This window comes from Thalia democratica, chromosome 8 (genome assembly GCF_965202585.1).
Source record: "Thalia democratica chromosome 8, ktThaDemo2.hap1.1, whole genome shotgun sequence".
NCBI lineage: Eukaryota > Metazoa > Chordata > Thaliacea > Salpida > Salpidae > Thalia > Thalia democratica.
This window is the reverse complement of record NC_139172.1, coordinates 29,400,583-29,425,185: the sequence shown is the minus strand read 5'-3', so window position 1 is coordinate 29,425,185 and position 24,603 is coordinate 29,400,583. Positions and strand designations below refer to the sequence as shown.

At 25.9% G+C, this 24,603-nt stretch overlaps 1 protein-coding gene across 1 annotated transcript; it reads left to right on the top strand.

Moving 5' to 3' along the window:
- Positions 1-5,616: 5,616 nt before the first annotated feature.
- Positions 5,617-23,398, top strand: LOC145843122 (adenylate cyclase type 5-like). The gene is made up of 20 exons (XM_082950584.1): positions 5,617-5,681; positions 8,808-8,970; positions 10,997-11,146; positions 11,761-11,885; positions 12,050-12,161; positions 12,370-12,497; positions 12,903-13,064; positions 13,406-13,550; positions 14,430-14,545; positions 16,157-16,313; positions 17,649-17,749; positions 18,127-18,133; positions 18,911-19,177; positions 19,370-19,551; positions 19,827-19,962; positions 20,238-20,344; positions 21,942-22,101; positions 22,410-22,614; positions 22,977-23,101; positions 23,258-23,398. The coding sequence occupies exons 1-20, from the start codon at positions 5,626-5,628 to the stop codon at positions 23,396-23,398; spliced, it is 2,745 nt and encodes a 914-aa protein (XP_082806710.1). The 5' UTR covers positions 5,617-5,625.
- Positions 23,399-24,603: the final 1,205 nt, after the last annotated feature.

Sequence of the window (24,603 nt, the reverse complement as noted above, 5' to 3'; positions counted from 1 at the left end):
ATAGTATTTTACCTTGAAGAAACTTACTATTTTGTGTTTTTTTATTTACAGTCGGTTTGTAAGATAATCAAATATTTTTTTTTATAAACTTAGCTATTTTTGCGTAGAGACCATGTTTTATTAAAACTTCAAAGTTTATAGTTTTCTTATATGAACCTAATTGTAAAGTTTTAATAAAACAGATAAAGTTTAGTTATACGACAATTTTTAATTTACAAAGAGCATTCTTATTAAACTTGGTTTAAGTATTCTGTTTCTTACCTTCTTAACACTGGGGGACACATGAATGGGATAAACATGTCCTGAGAAATGAAAAAAATTACTTTAAGTTTTCCATTCTTATGTGAGTATTGATTATAAAAGTTTACCCTACACTTTACAATGTTTATTTTACATAAAACTTTTAATAACAAAGTTGCGAACGAGATTACTAACAGTTTGAAAATTATAGCAACATAAAAAAAAAATTACAGGAACTTTATAAAGAAGGAAGCGGGTAAATATAGTCTTTCATACGACTCTGCATCTTTTGAAGATCTTTATCAGAGATACTTCTTCAGAACAAACGTGAAGATGCTATCCTATCTCACATGGATTTTGTTCTTTCTATGCATTGTATTGTCAGGTTACACATTATTAAAATGTTTATGATTTAAACTTATTATATTTTAGTTTCAGGTTTTTATATTAGCTAGTTTTTTGTTTATACTTATATATATAACGTAATTGTTTCGTTCTTACTCACGTGTTTAAGAAAATCGGCAATTATATGTGAGCTAATCGTTATTTTTAAACACATGTGTAGACTGTAACAAAAAAAATAACGAGATTTAAGATTTATGTACAAACATGTCACTAGTTTAAAAATTTTAAGCGTTCTTACCATCAACCTAGAAATGTTTTAAAACATAAAAACTGTTTAAATTAGTAACTTTTTGAATCTCTCGTCATCGAAATAAAACTTTTAAACAAATTGATCTGGTAGTTGTAGCAAGTTGATTTGTTATGAAAAAAAAGTTTCTTTTGAAAAGTATATGCTTAAAGTACCATGAATTAAACTACAAAACAAACTTTTTGAAACTGTTTATATATGTTTTGACTCTTGAAAATTATTTTAGTTTTGGATTATATTGTCATAAGCGTACAACGATTCTTTAACAAAAGAAATATTTTTTAAAGTAACTTCCATAACAAAATGACTTCTATGTATGTTTTAAAGTCAATGCTAATTTGCATTAGCCTATTTTGGTTATATATACGTACCAACCATACATTATCATTATTAACTTTTTTAAAGAGGTATTTAATAAAAAAAACAATTTTTTAAAACTAATTTCCATATAAAAAATGAGTAAGTAAACTAGAGTTGGTCAAATTGAAGCTAATTTACATATTTCCTCTCTAATTTAATAGTTTTTTATTGAATTACCCGGTGAACGTATTTACATAAAATTAAAAGAACTGAGCACTTTGACAATACAATTTACTAGCAAGACTTATAAAAATAACTCAAATGTTTGTAGAATGACTCATTTACATTAGTGTCAAAATTAATTTTTTTATATGTTCGCTCGTAAAAAAACTCTGCTTGCTTTTAGAATTTTGTTTTTTATTCTTTATTTAATATATTATATTTTATTTTAATATCAATAAAAACATATCTTCGAAAATGGTTTTTCAGCAAACTGTTTGCACATTTAAACACTCTTTTAGAAACCGGCTTTTCTGTACATTGTAAAGTTCAAACGTTAGAAGTCTATATGATGTAACCTAATTGTATTTTACAAGCTATGTGAGAAAAAAAAACTTTTAAACCGATTATGTTGCATAATGAAGCTTAAAATTAAATTTTTACTTTATTGATTTCTATTTCTATAACTGAGTCTAAATTTGAAATCAATTTTATGCTAGCGTATGCACTAGTTGAAGTTTTTTAAAGTTTAAACTGTTATATTTATGATTTTAATACTACACTTTTTAGAGCTTTTTAATAGTTTAAGCATAAACTTAATATGCTTTTTTTTTGAGCACTATTGAATATTCATTAGAGTATTTCATTTTGAAAAATTGTAAGTTTAAAATTTATTTATACTTTATGGTAGTGCTGTTACATTTTTAATTTTAAAATAAAGGATTACAAATTAAAAAAATATTTGTTTTTTAAACACATAACTTTTTTAAAGTATCTTTTAAATTTTATTTTAAATTCTAGTTTTTAAATTGTTTTTAACTTGATTAAAAATATAAGGAAAGTTGAACTTTTAATAAAGTTATTACAGAAACTTTTACTGCAACACTTTTGCTTTTGTTGATGTTTGAAACTATATTTTAACTTTGAAGGTATAGTTTAAGTGTTTAAACAAAAGTGGACTTTCTTAAAATAAAATTTGAAAAATCGGGACTTTCAATCAGACCGTTATATCGGAAAAGTCCCGTGAATTTCGGATAAAAATTATTTTTACGGCATAATCGTTTACATTGAGAAACGCGGGTGAACTTAACCGCGAAATGTGCTAAATTGACTCTTTTATGAATTGACAAATGCATGAAACAGGCTGTTATATATTTTTTATGATCTAGGTACGACTCGATTTGATAACAATTAATTTTATGCTATAACTTAATTTATTTGTTTTGATGTTTGTCTAAAAACTATACTTTGTTCGTACAAAAAATATACAATCTTTTTCATCGAACGATTGATATTCTAATATAACTTTTAATCATAAAATTTTTCATTTTACGATAATTCATAATTATTTTAAGTAGCTAATTATACATTAATATATGTTTATGTTCTGTAAATTATAACGCTATCAGACAGTCAATCATATAGAAAATGGGTAGCTGTCAAAATTGCACGAGGAGATAAAATTGCACGAAGGTACTTTTGCACGAAAACACTCTTGCACGAGCAGACAATTTTGCACGGGATATGTTTTATTTTATTTCTTTTTAATTTTTTTTTTGTATTTTTTTATCACTTTTACCCCTAACCCTTAGCCTCGGTCGGTAGCTTTTTACTTTTTTTAAATAATTAAATTGTTTTTTTTTGTATACTTATTTTTATTAATTACTTTTTATTTTTATCAATGTTACCCCTAAGCTTTACCCTCGTTCAGTAACTTTTGTTTTTTTATTAAACTAGTTTTTAGTTTTGTTATTGTTTATTTCTGTTTTTTATTTGATTTTTTTATTGTGTTACTCTCGTGCAAAAATGTAACTCGTGCAAAAATGACCCTTGGTGCAAAATCGTCTTCGTGCAATTTTGTTCCCATGTGCGATTTTGTGCCCTCGTGAAAATTTGGCTACGTGCAATTTAGTCCAATCGTGCAATTTAGTAACCTCGTGCAATTTTTCTTCGTGCAATTTAGACCCGTTCCCATAAAAAAAATGCTAAGTTATATTTAAGTTATTCAATTATATTGTTTTTGTTCAGTTGTTTTCTATCATTTAAAAAATAAGAAATTTTTCTTGAAGTTTTAAATTTTTCTTGTTACTTCAAAAACAAGTTTTATTTCACTTTATTTCTTCTCACCGTCACTAAGGAATTTAATTGTGGTTAAACTATTCAAATAATTCCTAAGAAAAATACAATGGTTTTTAGCCCATGCGTAATTTCAATCAACAATCAAGTATACTGATAGCAGAAAGATTTGAAAATTATTTTTATTTGATCTAAAGCATACCTAATTTAAAATTGTTTTGAAAAAACAAAATATTTGACTCGAAACTAAGTTGTTTTAACTATTTAAATTGTATTTAGTCATAAATTGATGACTCTTTTACTTTTTTGATTTTAAAGAGTAGGAACATAGCTTCCTAAAGTTTTTACTTAATTTTTGTTAAAATTAAAGGTTTTATAAGCACTCTAAAAATAACTGTTTTATAATCTTTTTCATTACCTTGTTACGAATATTCATGGGATATAGTTACGTTTGTTTTAAACATTTTATTTATATAGTTTAATAAATTTATGAAATGAGCCTACAATTAAGTTAGTTAATATTTAAACTTGTGAGTTTTAGTACTTTAGAGAAAGAAATATTTTAACTTGTTGTAATTTAAGCTGTTTTTCTCATTTAAGCTTTTTATTTTCAATATTCACTTTATATGTATAAATTAAAGGTTTACTAGAGTTATTTAAAACTGGAATATCATAAATTGTTCTATTTTTAATTAGAATTAATTTTATAAGTTTGAAGAGATTGAATATAAAAATATTTTTTTTAACCAGTATTCTATGTTTAAAAATAAATCTGAACATAAAAAATGTCAATTTTATGTAATATTAATAATTTTTGTTTTAACATTTTTCAAATTTAGATCAAATATACGTAATCAACTGATACTTTTGACAACTTAGAATCTTTCATTTTGCTAAACGTTTTCTTTAAACTTTAAAAAGTTGACAAAACTAACTTGAATTTTGTAACTGACTTGACGATATTTTAAACTGTTTTAACCCCATTCTGATCGAAATTATTCCTAATAATCTTATTACTGCGACGCTTTGGAGCAGACAAGAATCGATTTAAAATAATTATTTTATTTTAGAAAATCAGCAAGGGAAAGAGCAAGTTAAAATGTTGAAAAACAGAAAGAACGTTTTACAGTCAAATCGTAACCGTTATATTTTTCTAACTAAATGTACTTATACGTATCTTTGAATAGTTAATTGTTGATTAAGTTTGTGATAATAAAGTTATGGTTTACAGTTTTGATGAGTGAGAAATCTTTATTTGATTTAGTTACAAAAGTGTTTTTGTTCATAATCTATTTCTTTTTTGTAATTTAAGCTTGAAACAAGTTAAAGACTAATAATGCAGTTTAAAGCGGATCTGAAAAAGACAACTATTTTTCATAATTTAAATTGAAAAAATACATTTTTTACATTTTGTTTTGTTTCATAATTATATTAACAGCTTACATGAATCTTTATATTTACAGTGTTTTACTACTACAAACCAGATAAATTGACAATGAATCCGGTGTTTGCTTGTGGAATGGCAATTTTAATGTTACTATCTATATTTCTACAGGTATATGAAAAATTTCAATTTAGTTTGTTTAAGGTGTACCTAAACTTCATAAGTTAAATTTACATTTTAATACTTTTGCATAAAATGTTTAAGAGGTTTATACTAATATTTAATTACAAGTACATTTAGTTTCCTTTTACTCTTAATTTAAATAATTTCATTTATGTTTTTATTTATGACTTTTTTAGAACTATACAACAAACTGTACTCTTGTTGAAAAAAAAGCAAAAGTTTTCAATTTACGTGATTTTATAAAATATAACAAATGAGCAAGGAAATTATTAATCTACTTAAATATATATATATTTAACTCGCTTTAAGTTTTTATAAAACGTTTCCCACTGTTATCCTATCCAGTAACTTTATAGTATTTTATCTTAATTTTTTCAGAATGAGATGTAAGATTAAAATGATAATATTATAAACTACAAACTGTTAAGGTAAAAAGTTGTTCATAAGCTTGTCTAGTAAAACATATTTATAATTTATGCTTTATGATTTAAACAGATAAAATATTTTACAGGTGTGTTTCAAATGTAACACAGTGCGTCATCAGGTGGTGAAATTCATTTCTTACGTCATAATGACGTTTTTGATCGTCATCAACATCATAATGATTGCATTAGTTGAACCTCACAGGTCAGTATAAACAATTGTTGTCAGTTTATAAGTTAAAACATCAGGTTGATATTGGTTTTATATTTTAATTTGGTTATAGATTTAAACCTTATAAAAAAAAATAGTTTCATAACTTTCAATAAGCTTTGATACACTACATACAAAATAATATGAGTTCTTTAAGTTTATTAACAACTATTTTGTCGTTTTTTATAAACAGTCTAACTGTTTTTTGAGATTGTACTGATTTCTGATAATAATTTCTGAGAGCTCTGAGAAAAACTTTGAATGTATTTTGAATTACAGTTTTTATTATATGGCTAAAACTTCTCTTCTTTAAATTTAATTCGCTTATTGTTGTACTGAATTAAATTTCTCTTTTGTTAATGTAGACTTTTAGCTCTCCAATTTTTTCTATGTCATTAGGTCAACTTCTGTAATTGGTCAGCTTTTGAGTTATTAAGCTTAATAGATAACATCAAAAACTTTTTTATGTTTATATAAAAAGTGTTGTTTGTATTATGTTACGTTTTACTTTAAAAAAAGATGTATTTATCCATGTAATAGTGTTTACAAAAGTAAAAAGAAAAAAAAGTTTTACAAATTAAACTATTTAAACAGATAAAAATTAATATCGTGTTTCTTTTACACAACTTTTTTTCATAAAATTTAATAAAAGACCAAGTGTGCAGCTAAGATTTCTGATCTCTTATTTTTGATCATATAATTACTTTTTACTTAAAAGTTAATTAAACAGTTTTTCCTACTTGTTTAACTGTATTTTTATACATTTTGTTACTAATGTTTTGTATTGAAATACCAAACTTAGATCATAGAAAAATATTTAATTCTTTGTTTATTAGCAAAACTATTATTAAGAATAACTTAAAACAAGTGTTTTCTCTGAAGATATGGTTTTTACTTTAAAGTGTTTACTTAACCACTTTTGAAAATAAAAAAATTTAGTATTATGAAGAAAATTCTACTTTGAGTACAGTCATTTGGCACCATAAATTCTACAGTAAAAAAAAAATAATTATTCATTACATTCTTTTTTTAAAAAAATGTAGAATAAGTGTTATTTCTCTCAGTCAAGGTTGTTTTGACGTATTATTTGTCTTTTCTTGTTTTTGTTAGTATAAAACCAGCGAACGACGTTTTAAGCTTGAACAAATATGCTCAAAAGAGTTAACAGACGGTACTTTGCAATAAGTATTAATCAACTTCAAAAATGTCCTTATTTTGCTGAGTTCACTAAAACTCTGTTTTATTTTATGAGTAGATTTGGGAGCTACTAACAAAATTGGCATGAATTCTGTTTTGAATTTTTTCCTAACTTTCAAAACCGTTTTTACCACAAACTAGACAAAACTGAACTCAACAAGGCTTTTAATAATTTTGAATGCAATTTTGTTTCAAGTATTTTTCAATGAAAACTCAAGACTTTGGTTCACTCTCTTTTATTTACGAAAACAAAAACAAACAGTAGAACTTCTAATAATTCTAATACAACAAAAATATATTTAAAGTATTATATTTGATGTTTGGTACTATAAACAAAATAAAAACTCAGCTTAATTTAAAAACTGCATTGAGTTACAAAAGTACAAAAAGCAAATAAAAAACTTAATACAACTTAGTTAAGAAAAAAATGCAAAATTATTCATACGGTTATATTAACACTTACAAAAATAAAAATATATTTTATATTGATTTTCTCTACTACAAAAGCTTTTAAAATATATTTTTAATTTTTTCACCATCTTGACATCTAATAAACAATAAAATTTTGTAACGCTCAAACAACTATTAATAACATCCCGGTGTTACTTTATTTACAGATTTTACTTAATAACATATTTTTCTCTCATTTAGTAATAATATGCACCTCTACAGTTCTTTAAATAGAATCTGCTGTTTTTTTCTTCTCAATTAAGTAATTTTTCTGAAAATTCTTAATACTGAAATAGAACATGTTAAAATGCATATTTATATTATTTAAGACGTTTTTTATCTTTGTATTATTTTAAGTCTGACAATTTTAAAGAAAATTTGACTGTTTTTTGCTAAATTTTTGCATTTTTATTAATTGTTTATTTCTCAATATTAATTTTTTCTAACATTTTCAAGCTGTATTTATTCTCTTTACTCTAAGTATTTATATACAAAAATTAAAACTTTTTTGAATGTACGTAAATTATGTCGTATATTATCTTTCATGGTTTATAAAGTTGAAAAAACTGTTAACTTCAATAAGCTGTATATCGGCAGAACATCCCAAAGATTTCATATTAGAAGAGACCAATATATTTCAAAATCCTTTAGAAGTTGGATTGACACGGGTTTTAAAAATTCACCTAACAGGTCATTGGCGATTGTCAAATACTTAATAAACAATTCTGATTGTTCAAATAGCTATAGTGATAACAATTTTTCAATTATAAGTAAAGCACGTAATGATTATCATCTAAGTGTTTTAGAATCTTTATTTATAAAAACGTTTAAACCTAATTTGTGCAATCAACAGTACATTTATAAATTTAACCTTTATAAGTTGTTATGACTGTTGTTTGTGGCTTATTTTATTACTTTCATTGTTTGTTTTGTTTTTATATTTATACGTTTGCTTATCGTTGTTAAATAACTAATTAAGTTATTTATAATTATGTAATCATAGACTTTCAATCTATCTCTTATCAATTTTGCTTAATTATGCTTATTTGTATTAATTGAATATTATCTGATAAAACCTCTAACTGTTTACTTACTCATAATTTAGTTTTTAAATTAGTTGCTAACAAAGGTAATTGATAAGTGTCAGCTGTATCGATTTTATTTGTTTATTTTATAAAAATGTTTTGAATGAATCATTTCTCAATTTTCTATTTACAAATAAAAGTATACAAACAAGTTATTGCGATTTAGATTTATTTGGTTTTTCAAGTAAACTTTTATTCAAAGTAAATACATTTAAAAACTTTTCTTAATTCCGGTTCAAACATAATAAAGTTTAAAAACAATTTAACACTTTCTAGTTCTTCATACTAGTATACTAAACTGATTTTTACGCTTTTTTTAATTTAACTTTCAAGTTTTAAGTAAATCATTAGTTAAAGTAAATATAATTTAAACTCTTGAATTTTTAAGTTCTTCATACATGGCGTGGCTGACGATCTTCACAACTTACATTCTCTTCACAATGATGCCGATCCCAATAAGTCACCTAGTGGTCACGTGTCTACTTCTCATCACCGCTCATCTAACTATGTCTTACAAGGCCAATCCAAATAAAATAGTTCACTATCAGCAGGTTTGTATGAGGATCTTAATTTGTTTTTAATATTTTCATAAACTTAATTCATATTAACTTTTGTTGAATTATCTTATTTGTCTTCAGATAGTACTTAACAGGAAAGTTTATTTGTATCTATACTAGATTTTGTTTTATTGAAAAACACAATAATACATTGAAAAATGCGTCTTTTATAGCTAATCTAAGCAGAATGGTATACAATTTGCAGGTTAACGAAATGATTCTATTTGTTTTCTACTTTTAATAAAATTTTTTTACAAAGAGTTATAAATAGTCAAAACGGTGTGACAGCGTTTACTAGTTTTTTTCGATATTTTCGGTAGAAAATGCATTTCAAGTTTAGCTTCTAATAAGAATACTTTTTTACGTTTACTTTAGTTGATTAAAACAAGATTAAAACAGAAAAAAATGTTATACACAAACTAAAAGTTTTATTATAACATAAAAACAACTTTAACAAAGTCTGATTAAAAACTAAAACTTTTATGAAAATTATCAACACTAAATATTACAAAAAAAAACAGCTACTAATTTGAATAAACAAAAAAAAAACTTAATCCAGGGTTTCTATAAATAGCATGCAGAATTAAAAATATACAAAAAACTCACGTTTAAATAAAGTTAAGTAACTTCGTGTAAAAGGTGAAATGTCATGTAAATCTTGTATAAATTCTAAAAAAACTACTTATCTAGTCAAAATAATGATGAGTTTATAACTTTTATATTAAGTGCATTTGTTGTTTTTCCGTTGACCTTGAATGTTACTTCACTTCAAAGATGTTAAGTTCTAGTTTTATTATAGTTGTTAAAGTATTACTAATATTATTTTTTAAGTTACACGAAACAATAAAAGCAACAAGTAAATATAGAATAAAATAATTTCAAACCTTGTATCGTGGTCAGTAATGTGCCAAAGTTTTAAAAGTTGTTTTGGTTTATTACTTAAATCCTTAATACATAACTTCAACATGTTTAAAGAGTTTATTTTAAACATATTACATGTAACCCTTTTTTATTTGAATACTTATTTTAATCTAAACTTCTTTAATGTAAATTATTAAAAACAAAAAATAAATACTTTTTTGTCAGTTGACCATTTTGTATAAAGCTAAGTTTTATAATTTAGCTTTTGGTTAGTCTATATTTTTCTTGGTCTATTTATTTATTTTAAAAACTAAAAAAGTATTAGTAAGGTACGTTTAAATTTTTAAAGTTCCAATTGCAGATGTTTTCTGTTTTTTGTTAAAAAGTTATAAAAGCAACACTGCAATTTTTTTTCTTATGTTGAATCTGAAGTGTGAAAAGTTTTAACATTTATTTTTGTCTACGTCTTTTTACAACCTCTTTTTCTAAACACTAAGCAACTAACATTTCAATATTTGTTTAAACTTGCCTTCAATATAGCTTAAATAAAAGTTGAAAATAACTAGTTTTAGGATTAAAAGTTAGTAGTTAGTTAGAACTAAATTTATACTACAATGATATTTTTTATTAACTTTTCGGTTTGAAAAAAAGGAATAGAAAAATAACAATTAAACTTAAGTTAATTTAAACTTAGTCTTTCTGTTTGATTTATGACCATCGCTAAAGTTAAAAAAAAAATTATATTGTTTTAGTACTACCAGCTAGTGAGTAGATAAATTGGGGTTATGTTTTCATTAAAAAGGACAAGATTTATTTAATAAGCACACTGTTTCCCATAAGTAACATACTTGGTGTGTCAAATTTTTATGTAAAGTCCAACTTTGAAAGAAAGACTAACATAAAAATTTTATAAATCTTGCATAGTTAAAACTAATTTAAGTTAAAATTTACATTTTGCTTTATAAAAAATTTAAAACTTATTGTTTAATAAATATATATAACAATAAATAAATATAAATAACAATAAATTATTGAAAGAATAAATTCACTAATTGTTTAATACTTTTTCTAATACTTAAAAGCTCCTATGTTAGTTATACTAATAGTTTAATAGTTCATAGCTAAACCCGAAATAATTTAACATTATGACATCACGCAGTTGTTAGCTGACGTAATAATGTATTTATGCGCTTACGTGGTGTGTCTTATGGCGAGGTGGTCAGCAGAATTGGTTCAGAGGAAGGCGTTCACCGAGACCAAGAGCTGCATCGAGGCAAGGATCAGTCTTCAGAAGCAGAATCTTCAGCAGGTGAGAGAAACTGTGTTAAAGTAGTTTATTAGTTTTTATACTGAGCGTAAGTTACTTTATAATTTTTCTGAAGGTAAAGGTAAATTGAAAAAAAAAAATAAAAGCTATAACATAGGTGTAAAAATAGTTTAGCAGAATTTAGGCGGTTCTCTTTTTTTATGAGAATTTGAATTTCTTAAAGTTTTAAAAATAAATAAGTTATTTTCACTACTAAACGTAAGATAGATTTGTTTATATAACTTTGTTTTCGTAGTTAAAGACAATAGATATATAACTTGTTCAAAATTATAGTTACTTAAAAATAACAAATTAAAAAAGAAAAGCCTTCCTTAATTTGAAGACAGAACTGTTTACCTTTGTTCGTATAAAATAGTTAAATCTTTATTTTTGATTAAACAGATGAACAAAGCAGTAGGCTAAAAAATAAATTTATTTTCTTCTGTCCACAAATAACTGTTGTTTTTTAGCTAGTACGTGCTAAAACCATATGCTTTTTTATTGGAATTTTTACTAAATTACGTAAAACGTTATACACAAAAGTATACTTAATAAATTTTATTTTTCTAGTAATGTAAATAAATAACAACTTAATATTTTTTATAAATTTCACACAGGAAGGACTATTGTTGTCAGTGTTGCCACGTCATGTTGCTATGGAAATGAAAGCTGACATCGATCAAGCGAAACCGGAACATCAACAGTTTCATAAAATATACATTCAAAAATACACCAATGTCAGGTTAGATTATCATATAACTAATTCACATACTAAATTTTAATACATAAGTACTGTAAGATATTTAGTATTGGTAATAAATGAAGTAATTAACGTTACAAACACTACAAAAATAATTTTTCTATTTTCTATACATTTTGAATATAACTTTTATAATATTTTACCAGTATACTATTCGCTGACATTGAAGGATTTACATTGTTGGCATCTCAATGCAGTGCTGCCAACCTTGTAAGAACTCTCCATCAATTGTTCAGAAGATTTGACAAGTTAGCTGCTGTGAGTTAGATATAAAAAAGTATTTAGTTAAAAAACTGAATTCATCTGAATAACTTAAAAGAAATCATTTAAAAATATACAACTACTGGTATAAATCATATTATATGCTAATTTGCTTTCAAGATTTTCAACCATTTATGAACAAAATGCTTTCTAAAGTCTTTACCTTGTTTAATAAATAACAATTCAAATATATTTTTTTTCCAAGGAGAACAACTGCCTCAGAATTAAGATATTAGGAGATTGTTATTATTGTGTGTCAGGACTTCCTGAACCGAGACCGGACCATGCTCAGTCATGCGTGCAAATGGGACTTGACATGATTGACACCATTTCGTTAGTTGTAAATAGTGTTTTAGATGTTTAAAGATGGTACATAGCATATGGTTGCAACTTAACGTAATTGTACTGATAATGATTCAAGTTGATAATGTTTCAAGCTGTTACATTTAAATCAAAACATAGTTTTCAAATACAATTCTTTCTGAATGTATTATATAAAATCATTAAGTGTTATTTTTTTCACGAAGTATAAACAGTTATAGATATCCAAGAGTATAGAAATATAAAATAAGTCTTTTAACTGGTTTAGTTACAACATACAATTTTGTTTTTGTTGTCAATCATTAGTAAATTTCCAATTGACTAAAAATTTTAATGCTTTTTAACATCATTTGTGTTTTAAAGGTTTTAGAGTTGTAATTTATAACTGCCTTTACTTTTATAAAATTAATAACACAGATTAGTTCGAGAAGTAACGGGAATTCCCCAGTTGAACATGAGAGTCGGCATTCACAGTGGTCGGGTTCACTGCGGCGTTCTGGGACTTAAAAAGTGGCAGTTCGATGTTTGGAGCAACGATGCCACATTGGCCAATCACATGGAAAGCGGTGGGATGGCCGGGTATGACGTCATAATTATATTTTTGATTGTTTTTCTTTTTACTATCAACTGTTGGCTTGTTTAACATTTAACAAACTAGCTTTAACTGCAAAAAAGTAACAATTAAGCAAAATATTTTTTGCGATATCTATGGAAAATATTAAACAGTTTTTAGTTTTGTTATAACCGTAGAGTAAAAACTTTTTCTAAATATACGATTTTTTAGGATAGAGTTATTTATAATACACTTGCTAGATCAAGTACTGTATTTAGAAAAGCATATGAGCTGTAGAAATGAAATTAAAATGAATATCACTTTTAGTTTACCATGTCATATTACTAACTTAAAAACAACGCAACAGTCGAATCCACATAACAAAGGAGACGTTGGGTTATTTAAACGACGATTATGACGTGGAGCCGGGTTTCGGACATGAAAGAGATTCTTATCTCAAGGAAAGAAATATCGAAACATTTCTGATTGTCGGACAGAAGAAAAAAGATAAAGTTTTTTATATAACAATATACATGCTTATGCTTTAAGTGTATTCGTAATATAATTTTAAAATGCACAAGAAAGTATAAATTAACTTTGTAAAAAAAATTGGAAATAACAGACTTCTCCAAACAACTTAACTGATAAAAAAATCAGGACATATATTTATTTGTAAAAAGATAGTTTAACAGTTTTAGAAATAAAAGTACTTCACACTAGTAAAACATATTCGTACTATTTTACTTGAAGCACGTTTTTTAATGGTTTTTAACAAGTTATAATATTTTCATCCTTGTACATAAATTTAAAAATTAAAACATCTTTTAGCTATATATCTCGTTCCAAGCTTTATTAGAACTTAAAAGAATACTTATAAAAGTTAAAAAATTCCCAAAAATCAAGTTTTGTAGGTCAAAATGTCATTTAAATTATTTATGTATGATATTATTTTAATAAAAACAACGAACTTATTTAATATTAATATTCAACTTTATAGGAAAATAGTACGCTATTTTTCGAAATGTTTTGTCATTTAAATCGCTGTGTCAACGGATTTATTTAATTTTAAGCTTTTTTGTTAAAAATTACATGCTTCTAATGACGAATGATCTTTTTAATAAAAATCTTAAACAATCATCAAATTTTAAACAACCAGTTTTTTCAACTTATAAACAGTCTTTATAAACCGTTTTCTCGCGGTTTAGTTAATAAAACAGAATTTATACGTCGACTTAAAACTGCTGAAAATATTTATTCTTATTGTCTATTTTACGTACAAGACTATTTTTGACAATTAACTAATCACATTGTTTATGTATTTTTTGGAAAACAGACTTACTATCTTTTAACTATAAAATAATAATATGTAACAATATTTATTAATTTTACAGACGGTTTCAAGGCCAACTTCCTCTTCTAATATTGGAAGCTCGAAAATGGACAGAAAATTTTCTGGCCGAAGAGATAAGAGGGGCAAAAGGGGAAACAAGGAACTCGAAATCATCGGGTATGTTATTGTGATGTCATAAAAAATAAGGAACTCGAAATTATCGGGTTAGTGTGAAGTAACGATTAAACAAGAAATCGAGAATTAGGTCATAACAGATTCAAACTACAACAGTGACGATGACATTTCGTTTGCAAATGTAGCTTAAATTAGGGTTTTAAAAGTTAGCTTCGTGTTTATATACAATTGTGGTCTGTTTGTGTTTGTTCCATTAGATCCTTACCAACCCACTAAACTAGGAAAGATTATACAAAAGTTATTTTGTACATGTTCTAAAACATTTCGATTTTTAACCAAAAAAAAAATCATTACTAGCAAAAATGGTATGTACCATATAAACGGGACGGGTCAAATATGCATTAAGGTATTTTTGCACGAAAGGACACTTAGAAACAAAGATACTTTTGCACAAAGCGATACCTTTGCTCAAAGGGTAATTTTTCATTGGAGTAAAAATTTAAAAATTAATTATAAAAACAATGAAAAAAATTTTCCGACCGATGTTAGGGATAAAAAGTAATAGTGATCGTAAAGAAAAAAGAAAATAAAAAAAAAAGCAAAAATTGTTTTGAAAAATACCGATCAAGGGTAAGGTTTAGGGTCAACAGTGATAGTTGTAAAAAGTAGAATTTTACAGAAAATAAGAAAAACAAGTTAATGACCAAAGCAAAGGTAAGGGTTAGCGGTAACAGTAATAGTAAAATAAAATAAAAAATAAACTAGTAAAAATCCAACCCGTGTAAAAAAGTCTTCGAGCAAAAGTGAAAATGGTGCGAAAACAGCGCCATGCAAAAATTAACATCGTGCAAAAGTTTCCTTTCGTGCATATTTGAAACCTATACCATATAAACAGATTAACGAAGCTATTTTTAACCAAAACTTAATGTTATAGTTTCAGCTAACTTTTGTTTTTATAGTTTTATGACGTTTTTATCAATTCAAAAGTCACATGAAACTTTTGATAAAACTTAAACATACGTCATACAAGAACAAAAAAAAAACACTTTAGATAGATTGACAAGCTTTTAATACTAAAATCAAAAAACGAAATTCTAGTTATGATAAAACCTTGTTTTGGTTTATGAAAAACTTACATACAATTGGCATATGGTATTTTAAAATGAAGAAAAAAAGTTTACAAAGATAAAAATTGCTTTTATAAACTTATAAAACCACAGATTGATATAATTTTATGATTTACAAATTTAAAGATTTTGTAAGGGTATCTTGAATGTTTAAATTTATATTTACTTTTTAACCCGATTGACTTATATATATAGAAAATAAAAATAAAAACATTTTTTTTTGCAAACAGAAAATATTTATACATATTCACTACATAAGGTTTAACCATAATTTTTACTTAAAAGAAAGAAATGTCACTATCAAAGTCTAAAGACCAGGCATTATTCTATTTTTAAAGTTAAATTAAGAAATATAAAAAATCCGAAAAGTAGCTACGTAGACTAACAGAAAAAAGAAGTTTGTTAAAAATCAGTTTTTTGATTCAAAAAACTTAAACGTACTTAAAAAATACACATTGAAAACACTATAATAAACTCAAGTATTTAAAATCAATCTTAGTATTTTAGTTTATTTCAACTTCTCCAGTGTAGGCGCAGACGACGTGTTGGGTCAATCAAACAAACAGGTTTTAGTTGACGGAGAAGTCCTGGAATTTCTCAACCAGGCAATTGGTTCAAACGGATTCCAGGACATTGACAGGGGAAGCCATTTCAACTGCTGTTCAGAAGATTCAGTGTTTAAAGTCGGTTGAATTTTTGTTATTCTATGTACGAAATCTTTTTATCCTGCTGAGTTGACATAAGTTAAAGTAATAGCAAGGCGTACAAAATTTAAACTTTTCTAACCTCTATATAGATGAATTTAGATATTATTTTTCGACTTAAGCAAGTTTGATATAAAAAAATTATAACAAAGTATGGTATTATTTAAGCTTTATCCAGTCTTGATAACCGTAAAAACTTCAAAATGACGTTGTAAGTAGCATGTAGATTGTGTATACAGAGTTGTTTTGTATGTGTTTTTTTTGTTCAGTATGAAATGAACTGAAAACAGCGCAAACTCAAAAAACATTCCGTTTACTATTTGAACTTGTTATAAATTTTAATAAGTTATCAATAAGGTCGTTTGGGGTTTACTTTTAGTTTTTTATTTTGAGGTTGATAGCACTTTTAAAATAAGTATAAAATATTGTTTGAAACATCAAAAATTATTTGGGATTGTCATTTTTTTCCTTAGATTTAAATTACTTGTGTTAAAATAACGCAAGATGTTTATGAGGTTTAAGAAGTTGTGATTTGAAATCAGAGGATTAATTTGTCTCGTTGTTTTTAACACTATACAAAACGGAAAGAAAGACAATTTTATAAAAAGTTAAGATTAAATCTTTAATTTAGGTGTTAAACAGCAATAGTGTAAAGTATATTGATTGTAACTGAAAAAAAATACTATGCTAATTAAAAGAAACCGAAAAAAAATTATCTTTTACCGTTTTATACAGACATAATAAAAATTTTTAGACTTTTAGGCTGAAAACTTAATCAACCTAAAAAAAAATTACTTTTGAATGGAAGTTACCATACTATCAGTCTAGCAAACGTAATTTTTAATTTTTTATTGAATCAAATTCAAGGCCGCTAAATTAAATTAAACAAACAACTCTCTGTATTTTATTGGAGGTTTTGTAAGAAAGTATCTGCTATAACTAAAATTAGACATATATTTTTTTAATATTTGATATTTCAGTAACAAGCTTTTAAGGTCGTTTTCTATACTTTTCGGTAAAAACTAAAATATGTTTAGTTGAATTTTAACAGCATTATTTTATGTTAACGTTCATTATGACAAGTTTTGAACAGTATTTTAATGTGTGAGATAATTTTAACTAAATATTGTATAATGATTAAATGAGCTAAATTAAAAAATATTTGTTTTATTGTTAGTAACTTATTAAAGTTACATAAACGTTAAATAAAATAAAAACAAATATTTATAGACATATTAAAAGTTGTTTTAACCGCAAGTTTTGTTTTAGAATTTTAAAGTTTTCAATTAGATAACTGATAAATTTAATTAACAGGAATATTCAAACCAACAAAAGTTGAGTTTCACAAGATTTTCAGTATTTGCCGCTTTTATTTGCACTTGCATTGTTGGAATACAATTTCTTATAATACCCATGTTAGTGTTTTCAAACAGCTGTTTCTGATAGTACCACTGTTCGCTTTGTTGAAACAAAAACTCAGCTTTTCCTTACAGCATAAAATATTTATCATGTAATGCACTTTTCTCTAGATAAAACGTATAGTTATTAAAAAAATATTATGTTTTTATTAGGCTTATACGTCGATTGTTTTAACAAAATACATAATAACTACTAGTAAACGTTATTATAGTCAAGTGTAATAACACAACAAAGTTATAAACCTAATGCAGCTCCCCTTACTCAGAATGCTCGTACTATTAAATTCCAAAAGTACTTTAGTAAAAATTCATAGTAATTATTTTTTGCAGAGTACAACGTTAAAAAAATATTTATTATTAATATTTACTTGCAGAGACAAGGTAATAACATTGAGCTTATGTGGAGCAACCCTTCTGCTGATAATAACTTCTCTTACATTCAGATATGTTGTAAGTTTTTAAAATACTTTACAATACTTTACTGCGAATAAAGTTTGTATTACATCAATTTAAGTATGTACTAGAATGTTTTCAGACGACCACTTACCTATATTGTATAAGATTAAACAAAAAACAAACAAAAATATAGTTACAATAACATATAAAATTAAGCTAAATTTAATCAATACTTTTTGTCCTATTTTAGCATTCATTAATATAAATAAAATATAAAGTTTTTAATACTTCTTACATAAAAAAAGCTTTGATAAAAACACTAAATAAATGTATGATATTAAAAAATAAAATAAACATTTATTTTTAACAATTTCCGCAGATAAGCAAGAAAAGCTCCTCAGTAGAAGTCAATATAAAAAATAAAAAAATTGTATCAACCCTGAATAAAAACAGAATTTATCTAGTTATTTGTTTGGTGATTTCCCTTTTCTTGTCCGCAGTATCCGTCTCAAATCTTGTTAGTTTAAGTTTTGTATAACCTAAATACTTATAATTAAATTTCCACCAAAAAATATATGTTTCTAAATTTTGTTGAAAACTTACACTTTAAACTTTATTTATGAAGTATTGTTTTAGATTTTGTAAGTCTTGATTTTTTCCAATTCATTTTTTAGTATAACGTCGTTTTAATAAAAAAACTAACAACATGTCTTTCTAAATGATTTGTTAATTTATAGTTTAGTTAATAAAATTAATTTCCAGTTCAGATTAAACACAAGCGTCTCATTGGCCGACTGCGTTGCCAACCTGACAACCAACATCCAATCAGAAGCCGCGAGGCAAGTACCCTTAGCAACCGCAGGACCGGGGAGGGCCCAGTTCACCAGACCAACCTCGGTGACGTCACCTTATGACGACCCAAGTATGACGTCATACTTGGATTTGTTGAGGGAAAAGTTCAAGTTGCAGGTGAACTCGGTTGGAGGGAGACCTGAATGCAAAACTGAATTTATTTGCGATTTTCCACAAGTAAATAAATATATATATATATATATATAAATATAATAAAAAAAAACAGTTAAAATTTGATGACTCAAATCTCAGTATTTTTCAAAATACAGCAACTCAAATTATTATTCTTAAAATTGTTTAAATCAAATTACTTTCAAACACTTAAACCGTTTGTACTTTAAGTTTTCCTATATAAAAAAGAAATTTCAGTACTTCACCTATTGTCTGATCTTATCATTCCTGTCTTGCATCCATCTGACGTCATCAGATACTTGTTGCCATGGAAAACTCGTATTTCTCCTCTCCCAACTTATCATCTACTCTTGTTACGTCATAATGGTAAACCCGTCGCTATTTCAAAACGCCCATGACCTCAACATGGCCGCTTTCATGTTTGTTTGTTGTTTTTTAAGAGCTTAGAATAAAGTAAAGTTTCTTCGTAATAAGTTTGACTTACTTAAAACTACTGCCTATTTTTTTAAAGGTTTAAACTGTTAAAACTTTTTATCAAGTTTAAAAAAGTTTAACAAGTCTTATTTTAATTTAAAAAATCTATCCTTAAAAAAAAAAGAGAAAATTAGTAATAGAAACTAAGTTTGTTAATACAATTTTTTTTTTCTCTAAGACATACTAACATAAAGTTTAAATATTTGAATGATTTTCAAAGGTATAATGAGACAAATCAAATGGGATCACTTGTTTTGATGACTCCAGTTATTTTATTTTTATTTGTAGCTGCTATTTATGTTCAAGGTAGGCAGGTTGAACAAACTGCTAAAATTGACTATTTGTGGAATAAACAAGTTCGTTTAAGTTTATTTTTGTTAAAAAATAAAAAATTATATAAGCTACTTTATTTTAAGATTTAAATCCTAATTAATTCTAAGAAAAAGTTGTAAAAATGTAGAAGCTTTTAATTTGATTAATAAAAGTATAGACAAGGTTTATATTTATAAGGTTACTAATTTAATCTATTAGAAAAGGTTATACAATTAACTTGAGATTAGTAAACATTAAATAGATTTAAACGTTGATAGTTTTGTTTATTTCTAACTTTTTTAAACGTCATATATATTAGGCAGCAGAAGAAAGAGAAGATGTACAGAGAAAACAAGCGTATAATAGAAAACTTTTACACAATATATTACCTGTTGACGTGGCTAGATACTTCCTTGAAAGAGAACCGTAAGTTTAGCGATTTTTTTTTGAATTTCATCTTTTCCAAAATAAACCTCTTTTAACACTAAAACTAACTTATTCAATAAAATTTTGTCTAACAATTTTAGTTAGTAGAACATTATAAATTTTTTATTCAAACAAAATTTTTACCTGATAGTATTAAATATAACTCATAGCAAAAAGACAAATAAATTTATTTATCTTTTGTTTAAGTAACACTTTATTACAGAAATAACTAACAGTTTTTAAACAAAAACATATGCAAACATAAAGTTTAATAAACAAGCACAATGAATCAACTATCTTGTATTTATTAAATAATTAGGTCGTTTTTTCTTTGAAGTTCTATAATCACATTTTTCATTAAAAAGTGACAAGCTAATTCGTTTTAAAACATATATTTGTACTTGGTAGCTGTCAAATTTGCACGAGCGTACAAAATTGCACGAAGGCACAAAATTGCACGAAGATACTTTTGCACGTAGACGCTTTTGCACGAGGGGATAAAACTGCACGTAAAACAAATTGCACGAAGACACTTTGCACGAGCAGAAAATTTTGCACGGAGACATTTTTGTAGGGGTTGAATATTTTTTTCAATATAATTTATTATAAGTATTTTTTTTTTTTTAAATTTTAGTTTCTTTTTTTATTTATTTTAATACTTTCTTTTATTACTGTTACCCCTTACCCTTACCCTCGGTCGTGAATTTTTTTTTCTTAATATAATTTTTTCTAGTTTATTATTTTTTTTACTATCACTGTTACGCCTAGCCCTTTACCATCGGTAGGTAGCTTTTTTTTCATATTAATTATTTTTTTTTGTTTTAATTTTTATTAGTTATTATTATTATTTTATTTTTATTATCACTGTTGCTCCTCACCATTACCCTCGGTCAAAGACATCTTTTTTTTTCTGTCGTGTAAAATTGACCCTGGTACAAATTTGTCTTCGTGTAATTTTATCCCCTTGTGCAAATTTTTCTTCGTGCAACTTTGTGCCCTTGTGAATTTATGTGTTCGTGCAATTTAGTGTCCTCTCGTGCAATTTAGTAACATTGTGCAATTTTTTCTTCGAGAAATTTAGACCCGTTCCCATTTGTATTAGCTTAAACGAGTTTACATTGTTAATAACAATGGTATTGTATTGGTAGTTAGAGTTAATTGTTTTTGATCAATGTATTAAAGAAATGACAAACAGTAAAAAAAAATATTTTCTACATTAAAGTTTAATTTCAGTTTAGTAATAAGACTAGTTAAGGACTTTAAAACATAAAAAACATAGAGGTTACTATGCACCCAAAGTTTGACAACTAAACCAAAAAAACCAAACAGTTATGATAATTAGTATTGAAATTAAATATAGACGACCGTAAAAAAATGTATGACAGTTAACTAACTTTGATGTACAAAAAAAAAACTTGCAAAGTAAAAACTTCCTAAATAAATAAATGCCTTTGCTATTTAATATGCTAAACATTTTATTACAACAACTAACGCGTTAAGTAAATTTAAGGTCAATTTAAGAATTAGCAGTATAAAACAAGATAATAGTAATGTTATCTAAACCAAAATACCAAGTATAAAAAATAACTTTTTACAGAGGGAATTCAGACGAGTTATTCTGTCAGAATTGTGAGTGTGTGGCAGTTATGTTTGCAACAATTGTTAATTTTTCAAACTTCTACATTGAGTTGGAAGAGAACAACGAAGGTGTTGAGTGTCTCAGACTTCTCAACGAAATCATCGCAGATTTTGATACAGTAAATATATTAGTTGTTTCGTACATTAAATGTTGTTACATTAGCTTATGACATTTTAAAAACTAAGCTTAAGGCTGTTAATGTTAGTTTTTATTAATTTATTTTTCATTTATATATTTTTATTTTCTAAATTTTTTACTTGTTAAAGTGTTAGATGTTTTACGATTTTTCTTTGAGTTTAATCTTTTAACTTGTAGGTGTTTTTGAGAACAAGCTAAAATGAACTGTTTATTCTAAGAGACTGCAAAGAGTAATTCTCTTACGTATGCTGGTATTCTAACTTCTACAAGTATACAATTAATATACAGATAATAAGTGAAGAGGAGTTCTATCAGGTGGAAAAAATAAAAACAATAGGATCGACATACATGGCGGCGTCAGGGTTGAATGATTCCACCCACGACCAAAAGGATATGTCCCACATATGTTGCCTAGCAACCTTCGCCATGAGACTGCAGCATCAGTTGGCCTACATCAATCATCAGTCCTTCAACAACTTCACTTTCAGAATTGGTTTGTTTGTTTATATTATGTTATTTTATTTATTTATACCAATTATAAGCCTTCAACAAATTCTTTTTTAGAATTGGTTTATTTATTTATTATTATATAAGACATTTGTATACTTTTTTACAAGCTTTTTTTAATATATTGAAAATCAATAATCCGTTGCTTATATACTAATCAACAGTTTGAGTTATTTATAATTTATATAAGAAAATCATAACTTGTTCAAATCAACCAGCAGTTGTTTGACAACGTTAATTTCAAGATTGGTTGGTCTTAGAATGCTTTGAAAACATATAACTTTGATAACGTATTTGCTGTTGTATTTATTTTACTATAACTTGATGTTTATTAAACAAGTTACCCAGGGTTAAACATGGGAAAGGTGGTTGCCGGGGTGATTGGGGCGGATAAACCACAGTACGACATTTGGGGAAACACCGTAAACGTTGCTAGTAGAATGGACAGTACCGGCGTCGTTGATAAAATACAGGTTTATATATATTATAAGGTGTCTAAGTTAACAAATAGTATATATTTCCATGATACCTACGATTTATATGAAAGTTTAAAGAAAGTAAGTAATATTTCTATATTAACTTTTTACACTAGTCTTTAGTTTTCTTTTAACATTAATTATTTTTTATAGGTTCCGGAAGAAATGTACAAGCTTCTATCTTCCAAGGGTTTCGAATTGGAACCCAGGGGTCTTGTCAAGGTGAAGGGAAAGGGGGAAATGATGACGTATTTCCTCAACGGGCCCCGGCCAAACGTACCCCCTAAAAGCTGAGAAAAAGTATAAAATAGACTTCTGATGATCTGAATTGAACAATGCTAGTTATAATACAAGATGAGGCAGCAAAAACCTAGAAGAAAAATTGCATTATTGTTTAGTGATTGCAGTCTCCTTACGCAAACTTATCAAAAAGTGTGAATGTTTTGAAAGTGTGACGAATGTGTAACGCCAAAAGAAAATGGTTTCGACCTTGTGGGGAAATGAAGCCGATGACTGAACTTTTTAGCGAGAAGTGTTGAGTTATGACAGGCAAAGTACAACTGATGGAAAGAGAACTTGTTTGTTGAGCATTTTTTCAGAGACGCTTAGAATAATGCAAACTGTTATTTTTCAAACTCGTGTGTGCAGTAATCTAAATAAAATTTCTTGTACTTTTGTATTTGAAATTTTTTGTTATACCAAGTAACTGAGGTGTTTATTTTTCTTATAGATCATTTGTTACGAATGATAGAGATGCTGCTAACTATATTTGCAATTTCTATTTGTTTTTCAATTGTATAAAAACAATATATTAGACTTTTGCTTATTCAAAAAAGTTACTCATAATACTATGTATTATGTAATAAACTTGCTAAATAATTTATGGATTTTCATGCAATTTATTTTAAAAATAATCATATCTAAAACTTTTGGTTTATTTTTTCAACAATACTACTGTTTTAAACTATCTAGACATAATTTAGTATCCATTACTATAATAACAAACACATTAAACTATTTCAACAAAGTTATAAACTTTATTAATTCATCAACGAGTAAATTGAATTTAAAAATCGATTTTTAAGTCTTTTATATAAGGCAAATCAGTCTTGATAACCTTTCATCAACTTTTAATTTAACTTTCTTTAGTGGTTAGTTTAGATACTTTTTCTTCTAAAAATTTATTTTACGTATTTCGGGTTTAAATCTTTTAGGCAATTTTTGATTTTTGCACGTTCTTTTTTTTTTATTAAATATTTTAGACTTGGTTCTATGCATAGAAAATTTATCAACTATTAAAAATGTACTCCAAATCGTTTTTTTTTTCTGTTTTATATTGCTATGTAATCATTTTTTTACATGCTAAACAAATTATAGTAAACACAGTATAAAAAACATCGGAAATATACGAACTTTAAGAGGTATGCAGTCTCTGAAATTAAGTACATAAAAAAATTACCAAATACATTTTTTTAGCGATTTAAATAAATTACCTATAT

Bases quoted from the DNA above. Each gene is read 5' to 3' on its own strand.
- LOC145843122 (XM_082950584.1), top strand. From the start codon at position 5,626: ATGACGTTTTTGATCGTCATCAACATCATAATGATTGCATTAGTTGAA. The intron at 11,886-12,049 runs GTTAGATTATCA...ATATTTTACCAG, and splicing joins CAAAAATACACCAATGTCAG to TATACTATTCGCTGACATTG. The intron at 16,314-17,648 runs GTCGGTTGAATT...TTTAATTAACAG, and splicing joins CAGAAGATTCAGTGTTTAAA to GAATATTCAAACCAACAAAA.